Here is a 26882-nt window from a genome sequence, read left to right on the forward strand (position 1 = left end):
AAGCATTAAAAGGTAGCTATTCCCTGCCGCACTCTCACTCAGGCGCTCTGTTTATTCACGACCATCCCACCACTACCCTCGCCCTTCCCCACCCGCCTCTTGGGTGCTCACGGGTCAACAAGAAGAGCGAGGGAAAGCAAACACTGCACCCACACACACACACATTTAGGACGTAGTGTTGTATGTGAGATGTTTCACCTTGACTTGAGCATAGTTCAGCCATCTTTGTCACTTGAATCAGTGACTTAATCATATGACAACAAGCGGGATGTTGCCTCCCACATACTGTACATGACAGCCTTCACTTGACCACCACATTTGTAACTCCCACACTTTGTTTAAAAGTGATTTTGCTATAAGCAATTTTACTTTAGTTTCCGTAGCTTTATTGCTAATGAGCTGTGTTTGTCTTCGACAGAGTGTGCATCTCCTAATAGAGCTATTGTGTACTTTTTTTACATTTTTATTAGGGCTGGGCGATATATCGATATACACAATATATCGCAGGGTTGTCTCTGTTTGATATAGAAAATGACAATCGTGATATTCGAGTATACGTTCTTACGCAGTTGCTTTTAGCTGCTGGCATTACACTACAGGGGTCACCAACGCGGTGCTCGCGGGCTCCAGGTGGCCGGTAAGGACCAGATGAGTAGCCCGCTGGCCTGTTCTAAAAATAGCTCAAATAGCAGCACTTACCAGTGAGCTGCCTCTATTTATTTTATTTATTTACTAGCAAGCTGGTCTCGCTTTGCTCGACATTTTTAATTCTAAGAGAGACAAAACTCAAATCCATCCATCCATTTTTTACCGCTTATTCCCTTTGGGGTCGCGGGGCGCGCTGGTGCCTATCTCAGCTACAATCGGGTGGAAGGCGAAGTACACCCTGGACAAGTCCCCACCTCGTCTCAGCAAAACTAAAATAGAATTTGAAAGTCCAAGAACATTTTTGAAAGACTTGGTCTTCAATTGTTTAAATTCATTTATTTTTTTTACTTTGCTTCTATTAACTTTCAGAAAGAGGAAAAAAATACAAGCTTAAAAATGATTTTCAGGATGTTTAAACACATTACCTTTTTACATTTTAAATTCCTTCCTCTTCTTTCCTGACTATTTAAATCAATGTTCAAGTATTTTTTTTTATTGTAAAGAATAATAAATACATTTTAATTCAATTCTTCATTTTAGTTTCTGTTTTTTCGACGAATATTTGTGAAATATTTTTTCAAACTTATGATTAAAATTCAAAAAAATTATTCTGGCAAATCTAGAAAATCTGTAGAATCAAATTAAAATCTTATTTGAAAGTGGATTTTAACCTATTTAAAACATGTCATCAAAATTCTAAAATTAATCGTAATCAGGAAAAATTATTTATGATGTTCCATAAATAATTTTTTTGAATTTTTTCAAAAACATTCGAATTAGCTAGTTTTTCTCTTAATTTTTTTCGGTTGAATTTTAAAGAGTCGAAATTGAAGATAAACTATGTTTCAAAATGTAATTTTCATTTTTTTTCCTGTTTTCTCCTCTTTTAAACTATTCAATTGTTTTTTTCATCATTTATTCACTACAAAAAAACCTTCCGTCAAAGGAAAAATAATGTACGACGAAATGACAGACAGAAATACCCATTTAAAAAAAAAAATAAAATAAATAAATTTAAAAAAAAATATATATATATATATATATATATGTATATGTATATTTATTAAAGGTAAATTGAGCAAATTGGCTATTTCTGGCAATTTATTTAAGTGTGTATCAAACTGGTAGCTCTTTGCATTAATCAGTACCCAAGAAGTAGCTCTTGGTTTCAAAAAGGTTGGTGACCCCTGCACTACAGGCTCTTCTCGCTCTTTCCTGTCTCCCCTTCTCACAGACAGTAAGCGCACCTTTCACACATCACAACTGTCACGTCATACGTCACATACGTATACGCCCTCGCGGAGCAGAGAGGTAGCAGACTGGATAACGTTAGCTGTGATGCTAGCGACATCGTGCGAATGGTAATACGAGAGAAAGACTGTGCTAATGAAGAATTAATTCCCAAGAAAAACAACAGGGGGTCCATTGTCTGGCGGTGGTTCGGCTTCAAGCGGGAAGATGTTGAATAGACAACTTTAATATGTCAAGTGTAGGGCACAAGCGTTGCTACCAAAAGTAGCATTACTGCTAATATGTAGCATCATTTGAAAAGTCACCTGCTAATAACTGTTAAATACAGTTTTGGTCAATTGACTTTGTTGTGATTTCCTTCTCTGCATGAAAGTTTAAAATTAGTATATATTAATGCAGTATGAAAAAGGTTTTAATGTAGACACATAGAATCATCATACTGCTGGGATTATATGCATCAAGTGTTCATTCAAGGCTAAGGCAAAATATTGAGATATATATCATGTATCGCAATATGGCCTAAAAATATTGAGATATCAAAAAAAGGCCATATCGCCTAATCCTAATTTCTATATACATACTTTAACTTTGCACTTGCCCAACATATAGGAGTCCTATTTCCCAGAAAACTACTTTACATTAAAGGAGCGGGACAGAAGGATAGAAAAGTTAGCCACACTAGCAAAGCTATAAGAACGTTTCATATTGATATTGTGACCAAAATAATCACGGTTATCATTATTATTGCAGCATTGTTGAATGTGCTCAAAAAGTACTTGTACACGGACTGAAATCTTTTGATCTTTTTTAAAAATTTCCATCCATCCATTTTCTACCGCTTATTCCCTTTTGGGGTGGCGGGGGGCGCTGGCGTCTATCTCAGCTACAATCGGGTGGAAGGCGGGGTACACCTTGGACAAGTCGCCACCTCATCACAGGGCCAACACAGATAGACAGACAACATTCACACTCACATTCACACACGAGGGGCCAATTTTAGTGTTGCCAATCAACCTATCCCCAGGTGCATGTCTCCTTTTAAAAATTTGAATAACTAAAATAGACACACTGTTATTTTGCATGTTTGGTGTTTCTTATACTATGAGTGTTTTAGTCTTACAGTAGTATTTGATGTTTTCATGTATAAGCTTTTATTGCTTTAAATATTGGTTTGTACTGTAGCATTTTTATATTTACTTAAATGAAAAGTGTGGAACATATACATTTGATTAAGTGTTCAGGGACCCCATCAAGTCATAAAAATGGGGTCCCACAGTACATTTTTGGGGTCCCACTTTTTTGAAAACAAATGATAAATGTATGCATTGTCCTGTTATATCTCACATTCTATATTGTGTTTTGGAAAAAGGTTGTCATAAACGTTAATTAATTAAAAAAAACACATTGTTATGCATATGTAAATGTATTCAGTTATAAACATTTGTTCACTTTCTTCTTTCCTTCATGGATCTAAACTGTCCCGCTACCGGAAGTTTTTTCTATGTTTGTGTTTAATAAGTTGTAGGTGTATTTATTTCAGTAAAAAAGTGTAAAGTTTTTTGCTTTGGTCATGAAATGATGATAATGGTGTGCTAGGGCATACATACAATACCTATTTAACGCTTAAGTCTCTAGAGTCAACATCATCTTCACATCTATCCGTCAATTGTAAGTTTTTTGTTTTCTTTTAATGTCGTTTTTTTGTTAGTTTTCTGCCCTTTTTGTCAAAGAAAACAGTTTTTTTTATGGCAAACACACAAAATATGCATAATCTTCCACAAAACATATTTTTCAAAGTGGAATATTTGATGTGAAGTAATCGGAGCCTTGGATAGGTCAATAATTTATAAAAACATTGATTTTGATTCACTATTATGTTTTGAGCGATGACAGTTTTAAAGGAAAAAAAACAGCTTTCTTTAGTCAACATTGCAACTTTTTCTAAATTACATTTCACCTGTAAGTTTTTTTTATTCCACTTTAGTTATGTTTTTGGTTATTTTAATGGTATTTTTAGAATCTGCTGTGGGCATTTAAAACATTAGCTGCGGGCCGCAAATGGCCTCCGGTCCACACTTTTGACACCCCTGCTATAGATAATAAAAAATACAAATCTGCATCCGGGTACGCGCAAGCTTCTGGAATTGCACATCTTTTCTGATTCTACTGCGCAAAAAGTGCGTTAACGCCAACACTGCTGTTATTGTTTTTTTTTAGTTCTGGCAGCTGTATTGGTGTCCTACTCAGTTCAGTAGTCCTTGAACACACCTATAAAACACCTGTGTCTCGTATTCCTAAGTATAGGATTACTCTGTTGTAAGAAAGCACAGCTTTTAGGTTCAATGTGTACAATTGAATATCGTGCCCAGACAGTATAGATTGGGATATGTTGTTTCTTTATGGCTCCAACATCCCCCTTGACCCTGAAAGGGCGAAGAGGTAGAACATGGATGGATGGATGGGTTTCTTAATGGGGAAAGAAGTTAATATTACTTGGTTTCATGTTAGTATTTAAGCTAGTGAGCTGGCGCCAGTCAGTCCATTAGTTTATAAAGGTAGTTATCACGGTTTTTCGGAAATTTAAATTCAAAATGGTAACACTAACACTGCAGGGATTTACCACGGCTATCATCTTTAACAGCAATATCATTCTAGGTTGATTGAGACTTTTATTAGTAGATTGCACAGTACAGTAGATATTCCGTACAATTGACCACTAAATGGTTATTCAAATTGTTCAAGTTAGGGTTCACGTTAATCAATTCAGGTTCTTAGGACATTCAAAATAATGCCGGCATGTTGTTTATCTGCAATAACTTGTGGGACAATATATAAAAAGGAATAGGACGAGGCCTACCTGTAGGCGTGTGCAAGTACTTACCAACACAAAGCCTTCCTCCTCGGGCTGGGCGATATGGCCTTTTCTTTAATATCTCGATATTTTTAGGCCATATCGCAATACACCGTATATATCTCTATATTTTGCCTTAGCCTTGAATTAACACTTGATACATATAATCACAACAGTATGATGATTCTATGTCTACATTAAAATATTCTTGTTCATACTGCATTAATATACAGTAAACTCATTTTAAACTTTCATGTAGAGATGGAAATCACAACTAAAACAATTGACCAAAATTGTATTTATTAAACATTTATCAAGCAGTGGTGCAGCCATTCATGTCATTTCCAAAACTGAAAGTGCAAGATTGTCAGAGACATTTTAAAACAAGCTTTTAGTGCACTTTTGTGCATGATGTCACTAAAATGACATATCAAAACAACATTAAATTAAAGTGCACTTTTTGTACAGAACGCAACTACAATGGTTTAAAACAAATAAAGTGCACTTTTGTGCATGATGTCACACGATATATTTTAATAAGGGTCAAATAAAAATGAGCTACATAATAGGAAATCAAATAATGTATGTCCTTTGCAATGTGGTAGTTTACTGCGGACGTTATCTCCTTTTCTTGTTGACTGTTTTTTTCACACGGTCTTGATCTGGAAATGTTTGCCTCGGCATTTTGATGGTGTGGGCGTGTGGCACCGATTGGAGATGTTGACATGCAAAGTAAGCACTCTTCATTCTCTAGCAGGTGACTTTTCAAATGATGCTACATATTAGCAGTAATGCTACTTTTGGTAGCAACGCTTTTGCCCCACTTTTGACAAATTACGGTTGTCTATTCGACATATTCCCACTTGAAGCCGAACCACCGCCAGGCGATGGACCCCCTGCTGTTTTACTTGGGATTTAATTCTTCCTTCATTTGTTACTAGATTTGCACCTTCTTTCTCTCATATTACCACTCGCACGGCTTCGCTAGCATCACTGCTAACGTTACCCAGTCTGCTACCTCTTGTGACGTGTGTAAGAACGTGCGCTTACTGTTCCTTGAGAAGGAGACACAAGGAGTGGGAAGAGCCTTTAGTGTAATGCCCGCAGCTAAAAGCAACTGCGTGAGAACGTATACTCGAATATCACGATATAGTCATCTTCCATATCGCAGAGACAAACCGGCGATATATCGCGTACATTGATATATCACCCAGCTCTACTTTCTGGTACTTCTTCTTATTCTCCGCGAGACCAGGAAGCGGTGTTATGATGCTATCTACTTTACACTGTTGCAATAACACGCTACATTCACACACAGTCCCTTTAGAATTAGTTTGTGAGGATGAAACAAACCCATGAAACACACACAAATAAATTAATGCATGGGCAAAACTGTTTTGAAACTTTTAACTGGATAGTTGTGGAGTAAAGCACAGCTGATATGTGCTAATTAATTAACTCCTAGAGTCGTTTGTGACCTTTTCAGCTCGATCCCCTGCTGTTGTGTATTTATTTAAGCTGATAAATGCTGTCGTCTGGCAGCATTTTTGACCAATGAGAAGCAAACTTTGACATTTTTCATTAGCGCTGTAACGACAAGATCTAAGCACTGCCATGGTTGGTTCTCACATGCTTCTGAAGAGCACAGCTGCGGAGGTAAAGGCACGTTGGAGAACATAAGACAGCTAGTAAATTCATGTCAACAATAATGCGAGCTGGCAGCCAACCTTATGGCGAACGGGTGGAAAGGGGGATTATTTCAGGCTTTCCCTACCTCTCGTTTCTACTCGCGGATGCTTGGCAGATGTACAGATTTTCCAGACAGGCCAAGCGTGGCAGCAAAGTACTCTGAGCCAACTCAAAGGATGTTGTCATGGTGGTGCTAGCAGCACAAAAAATGGCTTGAGTCAGCTGTGGTGTTTGCTTGTTTTTCTATTACCGGTACATTCGGTAAGCAAGCTTGGAAACTAAATGATGTATTAAAGGGCCCTTATAATGCAAAAAGTTATTCCTTTCTTCTTTCTTTCTTCTTTCTTTCTTTCTTAGTTTATTTCGAACATGAACATGAACACACTTGCAACATAATACATCAAACAATCCCACATCATTTCACATAACGTCCGAAAAGGAGTAGGAGGAAGCAAAGCTTATTTAATCCTACCCCTATCCCACGTCAGAGCGTCTACAATTATATACATTCATCCACTGACCTCTTTTATAGTAAAATGACATCCGTGAATGAGTAATACAACAGTTTTCCATTCCATTTTCTACCGCTTATTCCCTTTCGGAGTCGCGGGGGGCGCTGGCGCCTATCTCTGCTACAATCGGGCGGAAGGCGGGGTACACCCTGGACAAGTCGCCACCTCATCGCAGGGCCAACACAGATAGACAGACAACATTCACACTCACATTCACACACTAGGGCCAATTTAGTTTTGCCAATCAACCTATCCCCAGGTGCATGTCTTTGGAAGTGGGAGGAAGCCGGAGTACCCGGAGGGAACCCACGCATTCACGGGGAGAACATGCAAACTCCACACAGAAAGATCCCGAGCCTGGATTCGAACCCAGGACTGCAGGACCTTCGTATTGTGAGGCAGACGCACTAACCCCTCTGCCACCGTGAAGCCCTAATACAACAGTTTTGTATTATGTAATTAATTTAGTCATTATTAACATACTGAGATGAAGAATATCTTATTTTCAATAAGGTTGAAAGTGTTTCTCATAATTCTTCTTCTTTGTACTTTATAAGCACTATTAATTTGAACATCCTCTTAAACTGTATCATATCAGTACAATGTTTAACTTCTTTACTTAATCCATTCCATAATTTAATTCCACATAGTGGCAACACTAAATTGGCCCTAGTGTGTGAATGTGAGTGTGAATGTTGTCTGTCTATCTGTGTTGGCCCTGCGATGAGGTGGCGACTTGTCCAGGGTGTACCCTGCCTTCCGCCCGATTGTAGCTGAGATAGGCGCCAGCGGCCCCCCGCGACCCCGAAAGGGAATAAGCGGTAGAAAATGGATGGATGGATGGATGGATATGCTAAAGGTTTTAAGTGTTGTACGTGCATACAAATGTTTTAAATTAGATTTTCCTCTAAGGTTATAATTCTCCTTTAAAAAGTAAATTTTTAAAGATAGTAATATGTCCCGAGAGCCGGCTTGAGTGCCAAATCTTGCTTTCCCTCACTTGTTTGCGTCACTCTTGACAGAAGAGGCACTCAAAAGCTCACTTTTGAAGTTTTTTTTTCATGATGGCATGAAGGAAATTCCTTGTTTCACATTCTAACTCGGACCAACCCCTAGCTAGATAAGCCCTCCCTGTGTATATGGCCATTACTTTTTATAAAGGCTTCTCTATACTTCTTAAAGCCAGGGTTTCCCGCAGCGCTTTGTTGCTAAGGCGGCCGCCTTAACAAGTGCATTTACCGATCAGGGTTTTTCGATAATTTTAATTTAAAAACCGTCAGTTTTATTGCGGTTAAAGGGGCTCTTGCAACATTTACACAGATGCCTAGAGCAGAGGTGTCCAAGTCAAATACAGAGTGGGCAAAATTTTAAAACTGAACAAAGGCACGGACCAAGATTGAACAAATTAACCTTTTAATAGGGACCCAAACAAGTTTTGCATTCAATATTGAACAAGCAAGGCTAATGTAATTTTATAGTGACATGCAAAATAGAGTTTCTAATAATAATAATAATAATAATGATAAAAAAAATATCAATGGCATATCAAATACAATTTTAATTAAAGCTGCAAGCAGCGTTGGTCGGGTCCGCCGTTGGCCGCCGCCGCCGCCGCCGTGTCCCGATCTTAGTCAGACCTACATAGTGGTTTTTGTTTCATCACTCTAGGACATTCCTAACAGAAGTTACAAGCAGTTTTGTCTGGAAAAAGGTGACGGCTTCTTACAAAACTTTTATTTTGAAGGGGTAATTGGCAACTTCCTGTTGATTTTAACTGAAAGATGCCAATTGTCAAAATGTAGGTCTAAGTCAGACCTACACAGAGGTTTTTGTTTCATGTCTCTACGACATTCCTAACGGAAGTTACAAGCAGTCTGTTTTTTGTATCTTCCTAGGGGGCGCTAGCGCGCAATTTTCATTTTTGGGGTTTGGTTACCTAATATGTTGGTCTGCCGCTCCATACCGATGTGTGTGTCAAATTTGGTGAGTTTTGAAGCATGTTAAGGGGGTCAAATTAGGGTATTGTCTGTGTTGTATTCCTAGGGGGCGCTAGAGCACAATTTTGAGTTTTGGGGTTTGGTTTTTTCATTAACTTGCAATTTCTGCCAGTCCTGATGTGTGTGCCAAGTTTGGTGAGTTTTGAAGCATTTTAAGGGGGTCAAATTACAGCTCAAAGAGGTAAAAAGGATATTGTTTGGGAAAATTTGCGCAGGGGTTCTTTGAAGGCGCGTAAAATCAAAACCTTAGAACTTATCACAACTTTGTCCGACCACTTTTTTTAAAAGGGTTCAATCTCTCTCCTGTGCGAGTTTGAAGCCGAAACGACAAACGCACTGGGAGGAGTTTCGATTTGAAAAAGGTGACGGGTTTTTACAAAACTTTTATTTTGAAGGGGTAATTGCCAACTTCCTGTTGATTATTTCTGCTAGCTCTCAATTACTAAAATGTAGGTCTAAGTGAGACCTACATAGAATTTTTTGTTTCATGTCTTTCCGACATTCCTACCCGAAGTTACAAGCAGTTTTGTCTGTGATTTCTTCCTGGAAGCCGTTTTTTCTGTGTTTTATAGAAAAATTGCGCTAGAGCGCAATTTTGAGTTTTTTTTTTTTTTTTTTTCATTAGATTGCAATTTCTGCCAGTCCTGATGTGTGTGCCAAGTTTGGTGAGTTTTGAAGCATGTTAAGGGGGTCAAATCACAGCTCAAAGAGGCAAAAATAGCATTATTTTGCGAAAATTTTGCTTTGAATGGGTTTTTGCAAAATTTCTGTTGATTTTAGGTATAGGCATTTCTAATGGGGAATTTAGTTCTAAGTCAGACCTACATAGAGGTGTTTGTTCCATGTCTTTACGACATTCCTAACGGAAGTTACAAGCAGTCTGTTTTTTTTTTTTCGTAGGGGGCGCTAGCGCGCATTTTTCATTTTTGGGGTTTGGTTTTTTTATTAGATGGCAATTTTCGCCAGTTCTGATGAGTGTGTGAAATTTGGTGAGTTTTGAGGCATGGTCAGTGGGTCAAATTAAGGTTCAAAGAGGCGGCGGAATAATAAGAATAATAATAAGAAAGAAAGAATAAAACGCTACAGATTCAATAGGGTCCTTGCCTTAGCAAAGGACATGGATGTCCTTTGCTGGCAGGGCGGACCCTAATAAGTTGACTGCCTCTTTTATTTTCAGCCATCTGAGGTAAATATCGAAATAAACCTTTTCCACAGGCTAATAATAAATTTGAAATAAAATAACAATAATAAATGAATCAATCATTCAAACCTTGAAGTAGCAAGAGAGTGCATGAATAAAACGTTAATTATTGCTCAGTTTGCTACACTGATTTGCTTTAACATGGAATATGGAACAAGCAACACTTATCAATCAATCAATGTTTACTTATATAGCCCTAAATCACTAGTGTCTCAAAGGGCTGCACAAACCACCACGACATCCTCGGTAGGCCCACATAAGGGCAAGGAAAACTCACACCCAGTGGGACATCGGTGACAATAATGACCCAGTGGGACGTCGGTGACAATAATGACTATGAGAACCTAAAAAACAAATGAAAAAACATCAATGGCATATTAAATACAATTTAAATAAACAATTGAATGCCTCTTTTCTATTTGCAGGCTTCTTGGGTAAATATCAACATTAAGTTTTTTCACAGGCTAATAAATATGAAAACGAAATAATGAATAAATCAACCATTCAGGCCTTTTTACTGCTCAGTTTGCGACACACTAATCTAGTCTGATGTGGCCAAGCCAGATACCTGCCATCTTTTCTTGGATACTAGTTCATTAATGTCGGAGCTCAGGTGGGTTGGGTTGGGTTGGGGGGGGGGAGTGTAGTGTATATTGTAGCCTCCTGGAAGAGTTAGTGATGCAAGGGGTTCTGGGTATTTGTAATGTTGTGTTACGGTGCGGATGTTCTCCCGAAATGTGTTCGTCATTCTTGTTTGGTGTGGGTTCACAGTGTGGCGCATATTTGTATCCGTGTTAAAGTTGTTCATACGGCCACCCTCAGTGTGACCTTTATGGCTGTTGAAGAAGTATGCCTTGCATTCACCTAAGTGTGTGTAGAAGCCGCATCTATTACGTGACTGGGCCGGCACGCCGTTTGTAAGGAGTAAACGCGGACGTGATGACAGGTTCTAGAGGATGCGAAAGGCAGTGCCTTTAAGGCACGCCCCCAATTTTGTTGTCCGGGTGCAAATCAGGAGAAATTCGGGAGAATGGTTGCCCGGGAAATTTTCGGGAGGGGCACTGAAATTCGGGAGTCTCCCGGGAAAATCGGGAGGGTTGGCCAGCTCTAATATTAACATGATATTGCCTCAAGGACCAAATGAACTTACACGGCGGGCCGAATTTGGCCCGCGGGTCAGAGTTTGGCACCCGTATTTGTGTCAATAATGTCCATTCCGCTTTAACTTCACCTTTTAAATATAGCGTATGTAGGTGGGTGGAGCTCCGGTAGATGCATAATCAAGTTCGACGTGTTGCCTTCTGCCATCTCCGCAAACAGCACGTTTAGCACTTTGGGCAATCTTCTTCCTCCTGTATTTTCGTAGAAGGTGAAGCCAGGGCCCAAACACAGCCCGCTAGGGACCAAACACAGCCCCCAGTAGCCTCTGTGACAAAATGGTTATGCATACACTTAACTAATATATATCCATACGAATGAATCCGAATGAAAACAAAGCCACAAGAGATACAATATTCTAAATTGAACAATTTCCATCACTCATTTGGCCACTTCCTAAAATAAATGTTTTTGTCCAAACCGCTGTTCATTCCTCCCGCCATGGTACTTCCTCATGGCAATTAAGTGAGCACGAGTGAACTCCAGCAAGGTTAGGATGCTCCCAAAAAGCACAATTCAGTACATCACAAAAGAGTTGAGAAAGATGCCAGGAGTAGGAGCCAAAGAGCAGGGGTCCTGGATATTATTTTATTTTTTTTAAAGAATGGTGAGCAACTTTTAACTGTATAGTGCACTCCTGCCCAATTGCGCACTGCTCCCGTGTCCACTGCGCACAGCAAAAATATGGCACGCACAAAATCCAATCCCATTTGAACTTAAAACAAAATAAACTCATAGAAATGTGTTCTGTGGGATTTTGCAATGCAACTTTGTAAGTGGCAAGTGGCATCGATAGTTTGAACAGTGTTGACGAATATTTTTTTTTAATTATTGTAACATCTGTCAAGATACTTTAAGAAGGACAGGAATTATATTGATCAATTTATGGAGCAAAACTGTTGGTCGGCCGTAACGACACCAAAAACATTTGTAAAAAAACTTGTTTTAGCAAAACGGGTCATTGTCTGCCGTACAAACCAGGCCAAAACCAAGTCTAAGCATCTGACTAACGTGTTCAATGTGGTCTTGTAAAATGTTTGAGTGCAACATTTGAATTGCCTAAATATAAAAAAGTTAAATGTTCAAAGATTTATTGTTTGTTTTCATAGCATAATAAAATAAAAGACACCATAATAGCTGAAAACAACAAAGTAAAAAAAGACTATTTAGAATTTGGGACAGTTTTACAGACTTTCATATCTTAACATTACCTGTGACTGTGGCAGGTGGCGAAAGTGCCTTTAGTAAACTAAAAACTAGTTAAGAACTATCGTATATCCACAAGCCAAGAGAGGCCAAGTAGCTTTTCTAGGCTTGCAAGTTAAAGTCATCCAAGCAACAATTAGACTCAAAAGACCTCACCAGCAAATTTGCTTACAAAAAAGCCTGGCTTTGGTTGGGCATTCTGATAAGATTTAGGGAACAAATGAGCCAATTTAAACTTGAATTGAGATTAGATGAGGCTTGTTGTTTTTGATATTTGTTTAATGACAACATATTCAGTGTGTTCTTAGTTTTACTTGCATATTCAATGTAAATGCTACATATTTACCTGTGGACTATCTTGAGCTGAGACACTTAGTTTTTTTGCATGTTAGGTACAATAAAATACCCACTACATTTTTGTTGAGTTGTTAATTGAAAATATATTTGCAATCAGAGGTGTAATAATGTGTTGCAAATCAGTGAAATGAGAAATGTTAAGTCGTTAATCATATAAAAGGAAACATAGGATGTATTACACCAGGGTCGGCCAAGAATCCATGCCATCCAGTATTCATCCTCTCTGGTGGCTTTCACAGACAATTTAGTCATTTTAAATGGAGTCCAAAGTTTAGGGGAATAAACTCCTATAGCCCAGGGTTTCCCGCAGCGCTTTGTTGCTAAGGCGGCCGCCTTAACAAAGAGCCGCCGCCTAACCTAAAGCCTTAACAAGCTGCTCCGCTTCATTCTGCCTCTCTCTGTCAGTACGTCTCTGCAGCACCAAGCATTGTCCAACCCACAAAACCATCTGATTTGTTACACGCAGAGTGGTAAGAGCCAATCAGCAGTGCCTATTCAGATCGGTAACAGCTAATCAGCAATGCGTATTTAGAGCGCATGGAGTCTGTGCTCTAGCGTCATGATGAGCAGATCTCCAAGGTTTAGGCAGCCCAAATTCTGTAATAAATTAAGCATGATGAGTTGAACATACGTCAGCATGTGGCATAATAATGACATACTTATCATTTCATGTAACTAAGACTGTTTTGTTTTTACTTTATAGAAAAAATATCGAGATATATATTGTATATCGCCATTCAGCAAATGGAGCGGAAAACACAACCATAAATTTTAGGCTTCTTAACACGACGAAGCCGGCCTACTTCACCACAGTCTGTAGTCTATTGCACCCCAGGCTATTTGGTGGCAGCGACGAGGTGGAGACGTGATGGCGACAGGTCGAGTTTCACCGATCCTCACACCCACCCACCCCCATCCCCGGTCTGTCCGCCGGAAAGACACCACCTTAACAAACTCCTATTCTGGGGGAAACCCTGCTATATCCATTTTACAGTCTGCTGACCTTTGTACAGCGGAAGTGGTCCTAATATTGCATCGCTGAAAGCGTACGCAATCTGAAGGATTTCTAACAATCGCTTATGCCGTATGGACGATATGAGGGAAAATTTTACCATCATCTTCTTTTCCCAGTAACCAGCCCATGCTCATTTACAACTCTCCAAGTACAAACCCTGTTTCCATATGAGTTGGGAAAGTGTGTTAGATGTAAATATAAACGGAATACAATGATTTGCAAATAATTTTCAACCCATATTCAATTGAATGCACTACAAAGACAAGATATTTGATGTTCAAACTCATGAACCTTATTATTTTTGAAAATAATTATTAACTTAGAATTTCATGGCTGCAACACGTGCCAAAGTAGTTGGGAAAGGCCATGCTTACCACTGTGTTACATCCCCTTTTCTTTTAACAACACTCAATAAACGTTTGGGAACTGAAGAAACTAATTGTTGAAGCTTTGAAAGTGGAATTCTTTCCCATTCTTGTTTTATGTAGAGCTTCAGTCGTTCAACAGTACGGGGTCTCCGCTGTTGTATTTTACGCTTCATAATGCGCCACACATTTTTGATGGGAGACAGGTCTGAACTGCAGGCGAGCCAGGAAAGTACCCGCACTCTTTTTTTACGAAGCCACGCTGTTGTAACACTTGTCTTGCTGAAATAAGCAGGGGCGTCCATGATAACGTTGCTTGGATGACAACATACAGTGGGGCAAAAAAGTAATTAGTCAGCCACCGATTGTGCAAGTTCTCCCACTTAAAATGATGACAGAGGTCTGTTATTTTCATCATAGGTACACTTCAACTGTGAGAGACAGAATATCTCTCACGAGTTGAGTTCATACCAAAAAGTTCTATTTTGGTTTCATCTGACCAAATGACATTCACCCAATACTCTGCTTTATCATCCATGTATCCATTTTGTTATAAACCCAACTCGTCGTGTTTGGAGGAAGAAGAATACTGAGTTGCATCCCAAAAACACCATACCTACTGTGAAGCATGGGGTGGAAACCTCATGCTTTGGGGCTGTTTTTCTGCTAAGGGGACAGGACGATTGATCCGTGTTAAGGAAAGAATGAATGGGGCCATGTATCGTGAGTCTTTAAGCCAAAACCACCTTCCGTCAGTGAGAGCTTTGAATGGTTGACCAAATACTTATTTTCCACCATAATTTACAAATAAATTCTTAAAAATTCCTACAATGTGAATTCCTGGATTTTTTTTCACATTCTGTCACTCACAGTTGAAGTGTACCTATGATGAAAATTACAGACCTCTGTCATCATTTTAAGTGGGAGAACTTGCACTATCTGTGGCTGACTAAATACTTTTTTGCCCCACTGTATGTTGCTCCAAAGCCTGTATGGACCTTTCAGCATTAATGGTGCCTTCACAGATGTGTAAATTACCCATGCCTTGGGCACTAATAAACCCCCATACCATCACAGATGCTGGATTTTGAACTTTGCGCCTATAACAATCCCAATGGTTATTTTTCTCTTCGTTCTGGAGGACACCACGTCCTATGTTTCCAAATATAATTTGAAATGTGGACTCGTCAGACCACAGAACACCTTTCCACTTTGCATCAGTCCATCTTAGGTGAGCTCGGGCCCAGCCAAGCCGGTGGCGTTTCAGGATATTGTTGATAAATGGGTTTGGCTGTGCATAGTAGAGTTTTAACTTGCACTTACTGATGTAGTGACCAACTGTAGTTACTGACAGTGGTTTTATAAAGTGTTCCTGAGCCCATGTGGTGATATCCTTTACACACTGATGGCGGTTTTTGATGCAGTACCGCCTGAGGGATCAAAGGTCCGTAATATCATCGCTTACGTGCAGAGATTTCTCCAGATTCTCTGAATTTTTTGATGATTTTACGGACCGTGGATGGTAAAATCCCTAAATTCCTTGCAATAGCTTGTTGACAAATGTAGTTCTAAAACTGTTCGACAATTTGCTTACAAATTGGTGACCCTCACCCCATCCTTGTTTGTGAATTACTTAGCATTTCATGGAAGCTGGTTTTATACCCAATAATGGCACCCATCTGTTCCCAATTAGTCTGCACACCTGTGAGATGTTCCATATAAGTGTTTGATGAGCATTCCTCAACTTTATCAGTATTTATTGCCACCTTTCCCAACTTCTTTGTCACGTTTGCTGGCATCAAGTTCTAAAGTTAATTATTTGCAAAAAAAAAATGTTTATCAGTTTGAACATCAAATATGTTGTCTTTGTAGCATATTCAACTGAATATGGGTTGAAAATAATTTGCAAATCATTGTATTCCGTTTATATTTACATCTAACACAATTTTTCAATTTAAATGGTAACGGGGTTTGTAGATGTAGTCCATCTACTACTACTACTACTACTACTTCCCCCACAGCCTTGCTGCTCTTACGTCCATCTGTTGAGGCCTATGAGCCAGCCTTTGTGTGCCAGAGTGCCCCCCACCACCTCCCACTCTACATGCCATCCAGTATTCATCCTCTCTGGCGGCTTTCCTCCCGCAAAAGCCAACAAGACCCTCATTGTCACAACGGCTTCCATGCCGCCGCGCCAAACTTGCGCTATGTAAACGTGAGCCAGCGGAGGTTAAATTTGCGTCACCAGGAAGTTAAAGGGGGGGTTGTAGGGGGGAGAAGAGGGAGTCGTCTCTTGTTTAATTAACCCTGGCAGCAATTTACTACCGCAGAAGACTATCTTTGTGCGTTGGTTTCCTGATAGCTATGAACTTAAAATATTTGTAATAAATGTACTGAGACAAATGACCAAACAGGAAGTCAAAGTTGCCACATGGTCTCGCCTAAGTCCTGATTGATTACTTAACTGATCAAGAGGTGTGTCTATTCATTCATCCAATTACTTTGACAGACCTGAAATCCACAAAGTCATCTTAGTGTGGAATCATTGAGGCAAAAAGAGATTGAAGTCATGTGTGGATTAATGCCTCCACTGGATGAGTGTCTTGCATAATACTCTGCTTGTTTTGCAAACATAGACTCAACTCAAAGATAATGTGCAATCACAACACATTATTTGAAAAATGAAACTATCTTGTAACACTTTGGCAGCTGCTCTTGTCTGTTATTTTCCTACCGATTTCTTCGTCTTTCCCTCTTCTTCCATAATCATAAAAGGTGAGGTAGGGCATGGCACACATTTAAGAAACTATAACGAGGCCAAGTGACGTAAGACAGGTGGCGTTTTAGACCATATTTTGGAATTTGTATGTTTTATTTAGTTAATGTTGGGAAAAAAAGACGTTTCTATTGTTATAATTCTAATTGATACCATTTTACATGACTGTATATTTGTCTAAGCACACACTTGTGCTCCTGAGTTGCTTTACACAGAGTAGAACATCAAAACACATGGCAGTGCTGTTATTAAACCCCAAATTTCTTGAAATTTCTCACACAGCTCAACAAGCACTACAACATACCCACTGTAACTTTAGAGGGAGCAGCCAAATCAATGCAACATTTGGTACAAATATTTTCAGGATTGACAAACACGTGTATAGCCTCTAAAGGCCTTAGTGGCCACATTCGTGGACAGCAACTTACAGCTCTTATTTCCCAAATTGTGTACACTACTGAATCGGGGTCTTATGCCGATATATGGACACTTATACTGCTGTCTGGTGGTGTCAGAAGAGTATAACATACAATGGAATTTGGAAAAAAAGTGTAAAAATAAAAATTTGCATGTCACTATGCATGAAGTACACGTTTGTGTACTTATGGACTAAGTACATCACATCAAAAGATGATTTTTAATTTTTATTCTAATTAGGGTCCAATAAGCCCAAATAGAAATATAAAAAAAAAGCATGTAAACAAACAGCTTAGGCCTTAAGATGTTAAAATGTAAGCAAGGTTGCTTAAAAATAATTGTCCATATGTTATTGAACATTTATGTAATGATTATAACATTTTGATCTGTATTACATGTATGCTAGCATACTTTCCCAAAGCATTTTGAGTACAAATGATAGTTTTGCTTTAATTGTACATGAAACTGTATATGCCCATTAGGATTCATTATGCTTGTCTTTAAACAAGCGTTCCTTGTCTCCATTTGTGGACCTATCTGAAATTTTGATGTAGCAAGTCAAACGTTACCAGCTGAACTTGTGCTTCTTCCTTCCTGTTGTCCTGTCATTGTTGACTCTCGTCTTGCCTGCTGGACCGGTTGCGACCTCAATAGCTGCACAATGCTCGAAGATATCATCTTATGTAGAAACATCAGCCCTTTTTTTTTTTTTTTACTGAGGATCATACTTGCCAACCTTGAGACCTCCGATTTCGGGAGGTGGGGGGTGGAGCGGGGGGCGTGGTTAGGGGACGGGGCGTGGTTGGGGGCGTGGTTAAGAGTCAAATATTTAATATATATATAAAATAAATACTTGAATTTCAGTGTTCATGTATTTACATATATACACACACATACGTAACACTCATCTACTCATTGTTGAGTTAAGGGTTGAAATGTCCATCTTTGTTCTATTCTCTGTCACTATTCTAACCATATGCATGCACAGCTAGACTCTCTGGCAGAGAAGAAGCCTAGCAAAACTCCTAGCCATTATGGACAACACCTCCCACCCACTACACTCCGACCTTCCAGAATGAGCACGTTCAGTGGAAGGCTCAGACTCCCAAAATGTAACACGGAACCACACAGGAGGTCCTTCATACCGACAGTTATCAGACTGTATAATGACTGTATAATTCCTTGACTGCACTTAAATGCAGAATATATTTATATTATTCATATATCATACAGAATATATTTATATTATTCATATATCATACACTATATATATAAAATATATTATGTATATTTTATGATTTATTATTATTTATTATTATTGTTTAGTGTGAGCGAACTGTGGTGCTGAATTAAATAACGTACATTCTATTCTACATTCTACTCTATTCTATGTACAGTAGATGGCAGTATTGCTTCACAAAATTGGAGCTTACGCCAGACTAACTGCTTTACAGTATACAAAAATGTGACTGCTGTTGTTGTGTGTTATTACCGGGCTGGGAGGACTTTAATGAAACTGCCTAACAATAAACCCACATAAGAAACCAAGAACTCGCCATCGATCATTCTACAGTTATAACGTCATTGGGCAGGCTCGCTCTTTATACTGTGGGAAAGCGGACGTGAAAACAGACTGTCGACACGTCACTCATGTCCGCTTGGAGCTGGGGGGGGGGCGTGGCCTCCAGCCCCGCCTGAATTTCGGGAGAAAATTTGTCCCGGGAGGTTTTCGGGAGAGGCGCTGAATTTCGGGAGCCTCCCGGAAAATCTGGGAGGGTTGGCAAGTATGCTTAGGATGTACAAGGTGTATCATGTCATGCAACTGACTCAAAAGATGCATTAGGTAACTGCAAAACAAAGACATTGGGAATGTTGCCGCATTAGGGGTTGTTTGTCTTGGGTATTTTGTATTTAATACAAAGTCGGCTCGTGCATAGAGCCTTTTGCATAGTGTAAGCTTAATATTCATTATCTTAGTGTCTCTGATGTCTTTGTATTTTTTTCTTTTCAGCTGAGCAGCATCAGCAAAGCCATCAACTCTACTGAGACGCCTGTGAAGGAGAAACATGCACGACGTATCCTTACAAACAGACTGAAGAGTACACACCTCCACCAAATTTGAAGAAACTATGTCATGGATTGGACTTGTCATTTGACAGTGTTGTTGCACTCCAATCCTGTCGGTGGCAGTAATAATTCTTTACACAATCATTGACCACCTGTTGCGATAATTGAGTCCCACGTTTAAGGGGTTTTGTAAGTCCCTGCTTTACTTTTCTGTGATGTTTTGAGCGTCCTTAACCACCGCTGCCAGGCATCATCCTGGGCACCCACAGGGAGAAGGGGGCCTTTACGTTCTGGTCCTATGCGCTAGGCTTCCCCCTGGCCAGCAGCTCCATCCTCAGCTGGAAGTTCTGCCATGTGCTGCACAAAGTGCTGCGTGACGGACACCGCAATGTGAGGCCTTTATTTCTTCGTGGCTTACTACAAGTGAATTGTTTCAATTGTCATGTTGTGGCAAAATTTTGTGGTTTAATATTTTACGAAATGTTTTAATTATATATAGGACTTATCATAAATTTCATTTCCTTAAAAATATTATAGATTAGATTAATAGAGAAATATTTTTAAACTTGTGAATGTTTGGGTGTTTTCACAGGTGTTACAAGACTGCATGCGGCATAACAGCTCAATTGTGGAAATTGGACAGCTTTGGGTAAGTCTGTTTGTAGTAGGGCTGGGCTATTTGGCCTTTAATTAATATCTCGATATTTTTAGGCCATGTCACGATACACAATATCTCGATATTTCAGCCTTAGCCTTGGATGAACACTTGATGCATATTTAATCACAGCAGTATGATGATTCTATGTGTCTACATTAAAACTTTCTTCATACTGCATTAATATATGCTCATTTTAAACATTCATGCAGAGAGGGAAATCACAACTAAGTCAATTTAGAAAAACTGTATTTATCCATCCATCCATCCATCTTCTTCCGCTTATCCAGGGTCGGGTCGCGGGGGCAACAGCCTAAGCAGGGAAACCCAGACTTCCCTCTCCCCAGCCACTTCGTCTTGCTCTTCCCGGGGGATCCCGAGGCGTTCCCTGGCCAGCCGGGAGACATAGTCTTCCCAACGTGTCCTGGGTCTTCCCTGTGGCCTCCTACCGGTTGGATGTGCCCTAAACACCTCTCTAGGGAGGCGTTCGGGTGGCATCCTGACCAGATGGCCGAACCACCTCATCTGGCTCCTCTCGATGTGAAGGAGCAGCGGCTTTACTTTGAGTTCCTCCCGGATGGCTGAGCTTCTCACCCTATCTCTAAGGGAGTGCCCCGCCACACGGCGGAGGAAACTAATTTCGGCCGCTTGTACCCGTGATCTTATCCTTTCGGTCATGGCCCAAAGCTCATGACCATAGGTGAGGATGGGAACGTAGATCGACCGGTAAATTGAGAGCTTTGCCTTCCGACTCAGCTCCTTCTTCACCACAATGGATCGGTACAACGTCCGCATTACTGAAGACGCCGCACCGATCCGCCTGTCGATCTCACGATCCACTCTTCCTTCACTCGTGAACAAGACTCCTAGGTACTTGAACTCCTCCACTTGGGGCAGGGTCTCCTCCCCAACCCGGAGATGGCATTCCACCCTTTCCGGGCGAGAACCATGGACTCGGACTTGGAGGTGCTGATTCTCATTCCAGTTGCTTCACACTCTGCTGCGAACCGATCCAGTGAGAGCTGAAGATCCCGGTCAGATGAAGCCATCAGGACCACATCATCTGCAAAAAACTGTATCTATTAAACAGTTATTAAGCAGTGGCACAAACGTTCATGTCATTTCAAAACAGAAAGTGCAAGATTGTCAGAGACGTTTTAAAACAAGCTACGAGTGCACTTTTGTGCATGATGTCACTAAAATGACATATCAAAACAACACTAAATTAAAGTACACTTTTTGTACAGGACACCACTACAATAATTTAAAACAAAAATAGTGCACTTTTGTGCATGATGTCACACAAGATATTTCAATAAGTGTCAAATAAAAATGAGCTGCATAATAGGAAATTAAATAGCAGTGGTGCTACTTTTTGTAGCAACGCTTTTGCCGCATAATTGTTCCAACATATTCCCGCTTGAAGCCAAATCACCGCCAGACGATGGACCTCCTGCTGTTTTTCTAGGGAATGAATTATTCCTCTATTTGTTACCAGATTGGCACCTTCTCTCTCTTGTATTACCATCCGCAATGCACCATTAGCATTACAGCTAATGTCACCCACGTAGCTACCTCTCTGCTCGGGGAGGGCGTGTGACGTTGCACGCCTGACATATGTAAGAAGGTGCGCTTGTTTGTCTCTGTGAGAAGGAAAGCCAAAAAAGAGTGGGAAACGCATGTAGTGTAATACTTGCAGCTAAAAGCAACTGTGTGAGAACGAATACTCGAATATCACGATAGTCATTCTCTATATCGCACAGAGACAAACCCGCCCTAGTCTGTAGATAAATACACTTGATTCATTTTCAGTATGTTTTTTAATCATTAAAATATATATATTATGTTTCAATTTATTGTAATATCTTATTTTTTTTACTTCCCTTATCCTATTTGTCTGCGGTGTTTTTCTCCTGAGGAAAACCACATACTAAAGATTTCAGAAAAATTAAACAGCCTCCTTGTATTTTTGATGAGAGGCATTATTTTTAGGGTTATTAGCAGGGGTGTGGACTCGAGTCACATGACTTGGACTCGAGTCATGAATTTGATGACTGTAGACTCGACAAAATGTAAAAAGACTTGCAACTCAACTTAGACTTTAACATCAATGACTTGTGACTTCGCTTGGACTTTAACCTTTTGACTTGACATGACTTGCTACTTTCCCCAAAACCCAACAATTAAAAAGTTATTCAGGTGCGCTCCATATCTTCCCTTGTGTATGCCTGTTTGGCAGCGTGTGTGTGTCAGTACAACAGCCAATCAAATTACATCCACGTTATTTCGTCACACAGCATTCATCCAATCAAATTGCAGGAAAACCAACGAAGAAAAGCTCTCATACAACCCGCCATTGAGGAAAAATGATGCAAAAAATTGTTTCGTTCGGGTATTAAAACTACGAGTTGGTCAACAAAAAACGAATTCCAGTATGCAAAGCATGCAGTTCGAAGATTACAGACAGAGACGCAACAACTTCCAACTTCGTTCGACATTTGAAGTTGCACAAAGAAGGGTAAGTTTTGAATGTAAGCTAACGTTTATTGGCTGAGTAACATAACTTTTATTTGTTGTGTAGTTAAATAAGTGAGGCTGTAAACTCACTGCTAACTTTATAACCATAGACATCTTATAAGTAGATGCAACATCGACCGCTACTGCCTTATGGCGCAGACGAAACGCGGGGCGTCATCTTGAAGTGGTGATCTACTCCACTCAAGGCAATTCATTTGGCAGGAACAATGAACTGTCAGCACATTTAATTAATCTTACCTCATTGAATACCACTCATTTTCACGCGCTTTTTTGTCATACGTGTAGGTATGACAAAGGACACATGTTTTGGCGTATTTTATCATTCATAGTAATAGAATATTCTTATGTTATAAGTGACCAGACGTCCGAGATCAGAACTAGGAATATAATCCCAGAGAAGGGGGAAAAAACGGTCAGCTATTTTTAAATTGAAGAAACAATATAATTAGGTTATATATACATATGCGTATATCCTACATAAACAATGTATGAATACATTAGATATATATATTAGGGACCTATAGACTGTATCTCTGTTGCTGCAGCAGCAGAGAGTTTATTCTGTCTTGACACTTTTATTGATATGTTCTATCACATTCTTCCCTTAAATGATAATGTTTACAGTGATTGTTTTATATTTATTTTTTATGTATGTTGCTTTGGATAAAAGTGTCTGCCAAATACTTAAACATATTCAGTATAAACACCTGAAAGTCTTTGTATCAGCTAAAACCACCAATATGTTTCACTGGATTCAGAATAAAACCAAATTCTGTTTTACCCAAAATGTTAGTATTTCATTTTCATTTTTATTTATCTCATTCATTGATGTGCATTTAGAACGATAAATAATTATATCACAATTATACAATTTAAATTCACACAATTCCTGAGAAGGAGCAGGATGAAGAAAATCTTATAATTTCCTGCCCCCTTTGACATAATACATTATCTTACTTCATGAATATCATTTAAGCCGACACATATATCCAAATGTGATAAAACAATCAAAAACAAAAAACACAAGAAAAACACAACAAGTGCAAAACTTCATAAAGTATAAACCAAACCAAGAAAATAATAGTAATAATATAATATACACCTCACGGAATGATACAGAGCAAATACCAAACCAGACAAAAAATAAGTAAAATAATAAATAAAAAACAAAATGTAAACACTTATGGCTGTCCATATGATCTTATCGTTCTATCTTTATATTTTTTTTTCAATTGGAATATATTTTTACAGTTTTTTATCTCGTTGTAAAGAGAATTCCACAATTTTACCCCCACCACTGATGTACACATTTGCTTTAAAGTTGTCCTTGAATATTGTTGTTTGAAATGACCTTTTCTTCTATGCTCTGTATTCTCAGAAGTGATGACAAACATTTTTTGTAAATTTGCTGGTAATGTTTTACTTCTAGCCTTAAACATGACACACAATGTCTGTAGCTTTACTAGCTCCTGTAGTTTCAATAGTCCAGAGTTAATAAATAAAATGTTAGTGTGTTCTAAGTAATCTACTTTATGAATAATCCTTATAGCTCTTTTCTGTAATTGATACAATGCCTTTATGTTACTCTTATATGTGTTCCCCCACACTTCCACACAGTAGCTGATATATGGCAATATAAGTGCACAGTACAATATGCGCATTGCCCTATAATCTAACATATATTTTACCTTGTTTAATATAAAAATACTCTTAGACATCTTTTTTCGTACATGTGCAACATGAGATTTCCATGTCAGACCTTCATCCAGTATCACTCCTAAAAATCTAAGTTCAGAAACCCTTTCAATATCAATTCCATCTATCGACAGTTTGATGGTGTCCTCTCTTTTCCTCTTACCAAAAATCATAAACTTTGTTTTTTTTACATTTAATGATAATTTGTTGACATCAAACCATCTCTTAAGTTTAATCATTTCCTGTTCAATAAGTATTGATAACGCTTTTAAGTCATGTCCCGAACTATAAAAGTTGGTGTCGTCCGCAAATAAAACACATTTCAATGACTTTGATACCTCACATATATCGTTAATATACAAAATAAACAATTTAGGTCCCAAAACTGAACCTTGTGAAATTCCACATTCAATCCTCATTTGTTCAGATGTATTACCCAAAAAATCCACAAACTCTTGTCTATTATCTAAATAACTTCTTAGCCATTCTAAAACTACTCCTCTCACACCAAGTGAATGCAACTTAGACAATAATATAGAATGATCTATTGTGTCAAATGCTTTTTTAAGATCAATAAACACACCGATAGTGTATTTCCTATTATCAGTTTCTGTTGCTATATCCTCCATTATATTCATTACAGCTGAAGCAGTGGATCTATTAGTTCGGAATCCATACTGGCTCTCCCTCAACAGCATGTTCTTCTCAATAAAACTGTCTAATTTTTCTACAAATACTTTTTCAATTATATTAGAAAATTGTGACAGCAGTGACACTGGTCTGTAATTAGTAAATATATGTTTATCTCCCGTTTTATAGAGTGGAATTACTTTTGCTACCTTCATTCTATTTGGAAAAGTCCCTGTTTGAAAAGAGAGATTAAAAACATAACATAGAGGTTTGATGATACAGTCAATAGTCTTTTTTACAATTATCATGTCAATACCATCACTGTCTGTTGATGCCTTATTTTTCAGTTTTGTTACAACCGATAGAATTTCATTTTCACTAACATCTCCTAAAAGCATGGACTGTAGCACTTTGCTTCCCCTCTCCATCCACTCTGTATGTCTTTATGTTATTCAATACTCTCTGCCAATTTGGGTCCAACATTCACAAAAAAAGAATTGAATCCATTTGCTACTTCTTTCATATTTGTTATCATCTTATTATCCTCATTTATAAAATAGCTTGGTGGGTTTGTAGGCCCCGATGTTTTACCTATTACCTTGTTCAGAATATTCCAGGTTCCTTTAATATTGTTTTTGTTGTTTTCTAGTAAGTTATTGTAATAGTCTTTTTTAGCTTGTCTCATTATTGTTATCAATTTGTTTTTGTAAACCTTATATTTCGTTTCAGCATCATTTGTTCTTACTTTTATAAAGTCTCTATAAAGTTTGTTTTTCTTTTTACAAGCATTCTGTAGTCCCTTAATAATCCAAGGCTTTATATTGTAGCTGTCTTTGTTTCCATACATTCGGACAATGTATTTCATACAATGATAAATAAATATTAAGAAAAGCCTCATATGCAGCATTTGCCTCTCCCACATACACCTCATTCCAGTCTGCTTCAAATAAGTCCTTCCTAAATTTATTTATTGCCTCTTCAGTCCTTTTCCTTGTATACCTATGGGTTTTCTCCTCCCTCTTTCTATACATTTGACAGTCATAAGTAAGAAACACAGGTAAGTGGTCACTTGTATCATTAATTATTAATCCACTTTTTATGTTATTTTCTATGTCATTTATAAAGATGTGATCAATTAATGTTGCACAATTTGTCGATATTCTACTGGGTTTGATGATCAGTGGATAAAGCCCTCTACTATATACCACATCCAAGAAGTCTCTTGCTGATTTATTTCTGGGTGAGCTTAGCAGGTCTATGTTATAGTCGCCACACATGACGAATGTTTTCTTTTCCTTTACCTTACACAGTAATTTTTCCATACTATCATGAAATGCTTCTACCTTAGACCCAGGTGTCCTATATAAACACGTAACAATAACATTTCTCTTCTTTTCTATGTCTACCTCCACAGTTACACATTCAAATAAATCATCGATTACCGTTGTCATACATTCGACAGGTTTACATTTCAAGTCGCAGTCAACAAACAGGGCCACACCTCCTCCCTTCTTGTTTTTTCTACTACTGTGATACAACTTATACCCGTCAATGGAGAAGTCAATACATCTGTCTTTATCGATCCATGTTTCAGAAAGTGCTATTATTTTGATTTTGCTGTTTAAAGTCTTCAAGTATTCGTCAATCCTTGAGAAATTTGCATATAAGCTTCTGCAGTTGAAATGTATTAAAGAAAATTTATTATCTAAGCTAACATTGTCATTAAATTGTTCCTTGGTGTAGTGGTCACAAGTAGCATTGATTGAGTTGAACAGATGGTTATCTGGGTCAACATCATATTCAAAGTCATGTAATTTATAGTCCATGTATTCAGCTCTTGAAGACGCTTGATTC

General features: G+C 38.6%; 1 protein-coding gene across 1 annotated transcript in view; it reads left to right on the forward strand.

Moving 5' to 3' along the window:
- hip1rb (huntingtin interacting protein 1 related b) overlaps positions 1-26882 on the forward strand; it is a 69910-nt gene that overhangs the window by 10194 nt on the left and 32834 nt on the right. Inside the window, exons 2-4 of the mRNA XM_061902438.1 lie at positions 19455-19518; positions 19758-19900; positions 20103-20159. Coding sequence (XP_061758422.1) covers positions 19455-19518; positions 19758-19900; positions 20103-20159 — 264 coding nt within the window. The remainder of the gene's footprint in view (positions 1-19454; positions 19519-19757; positions 19901-20102; positions 20160-26882) is intronic.

This window comes from Nerophis ophidion, linkage group LG01 (genome assembly GCF_033978795.1).
Source record: "Nerophis ophidion isolate RoL-2023_Sa linkage group LG01, RoL_Noph_v1.0, whole genome shotgun sequence".
NCBI lineage: Eukaryota > Metazoa > Chordata > Actinopteri > Syngnathiformes > Syngnathidae > Nerophis > Nerophis ophidion.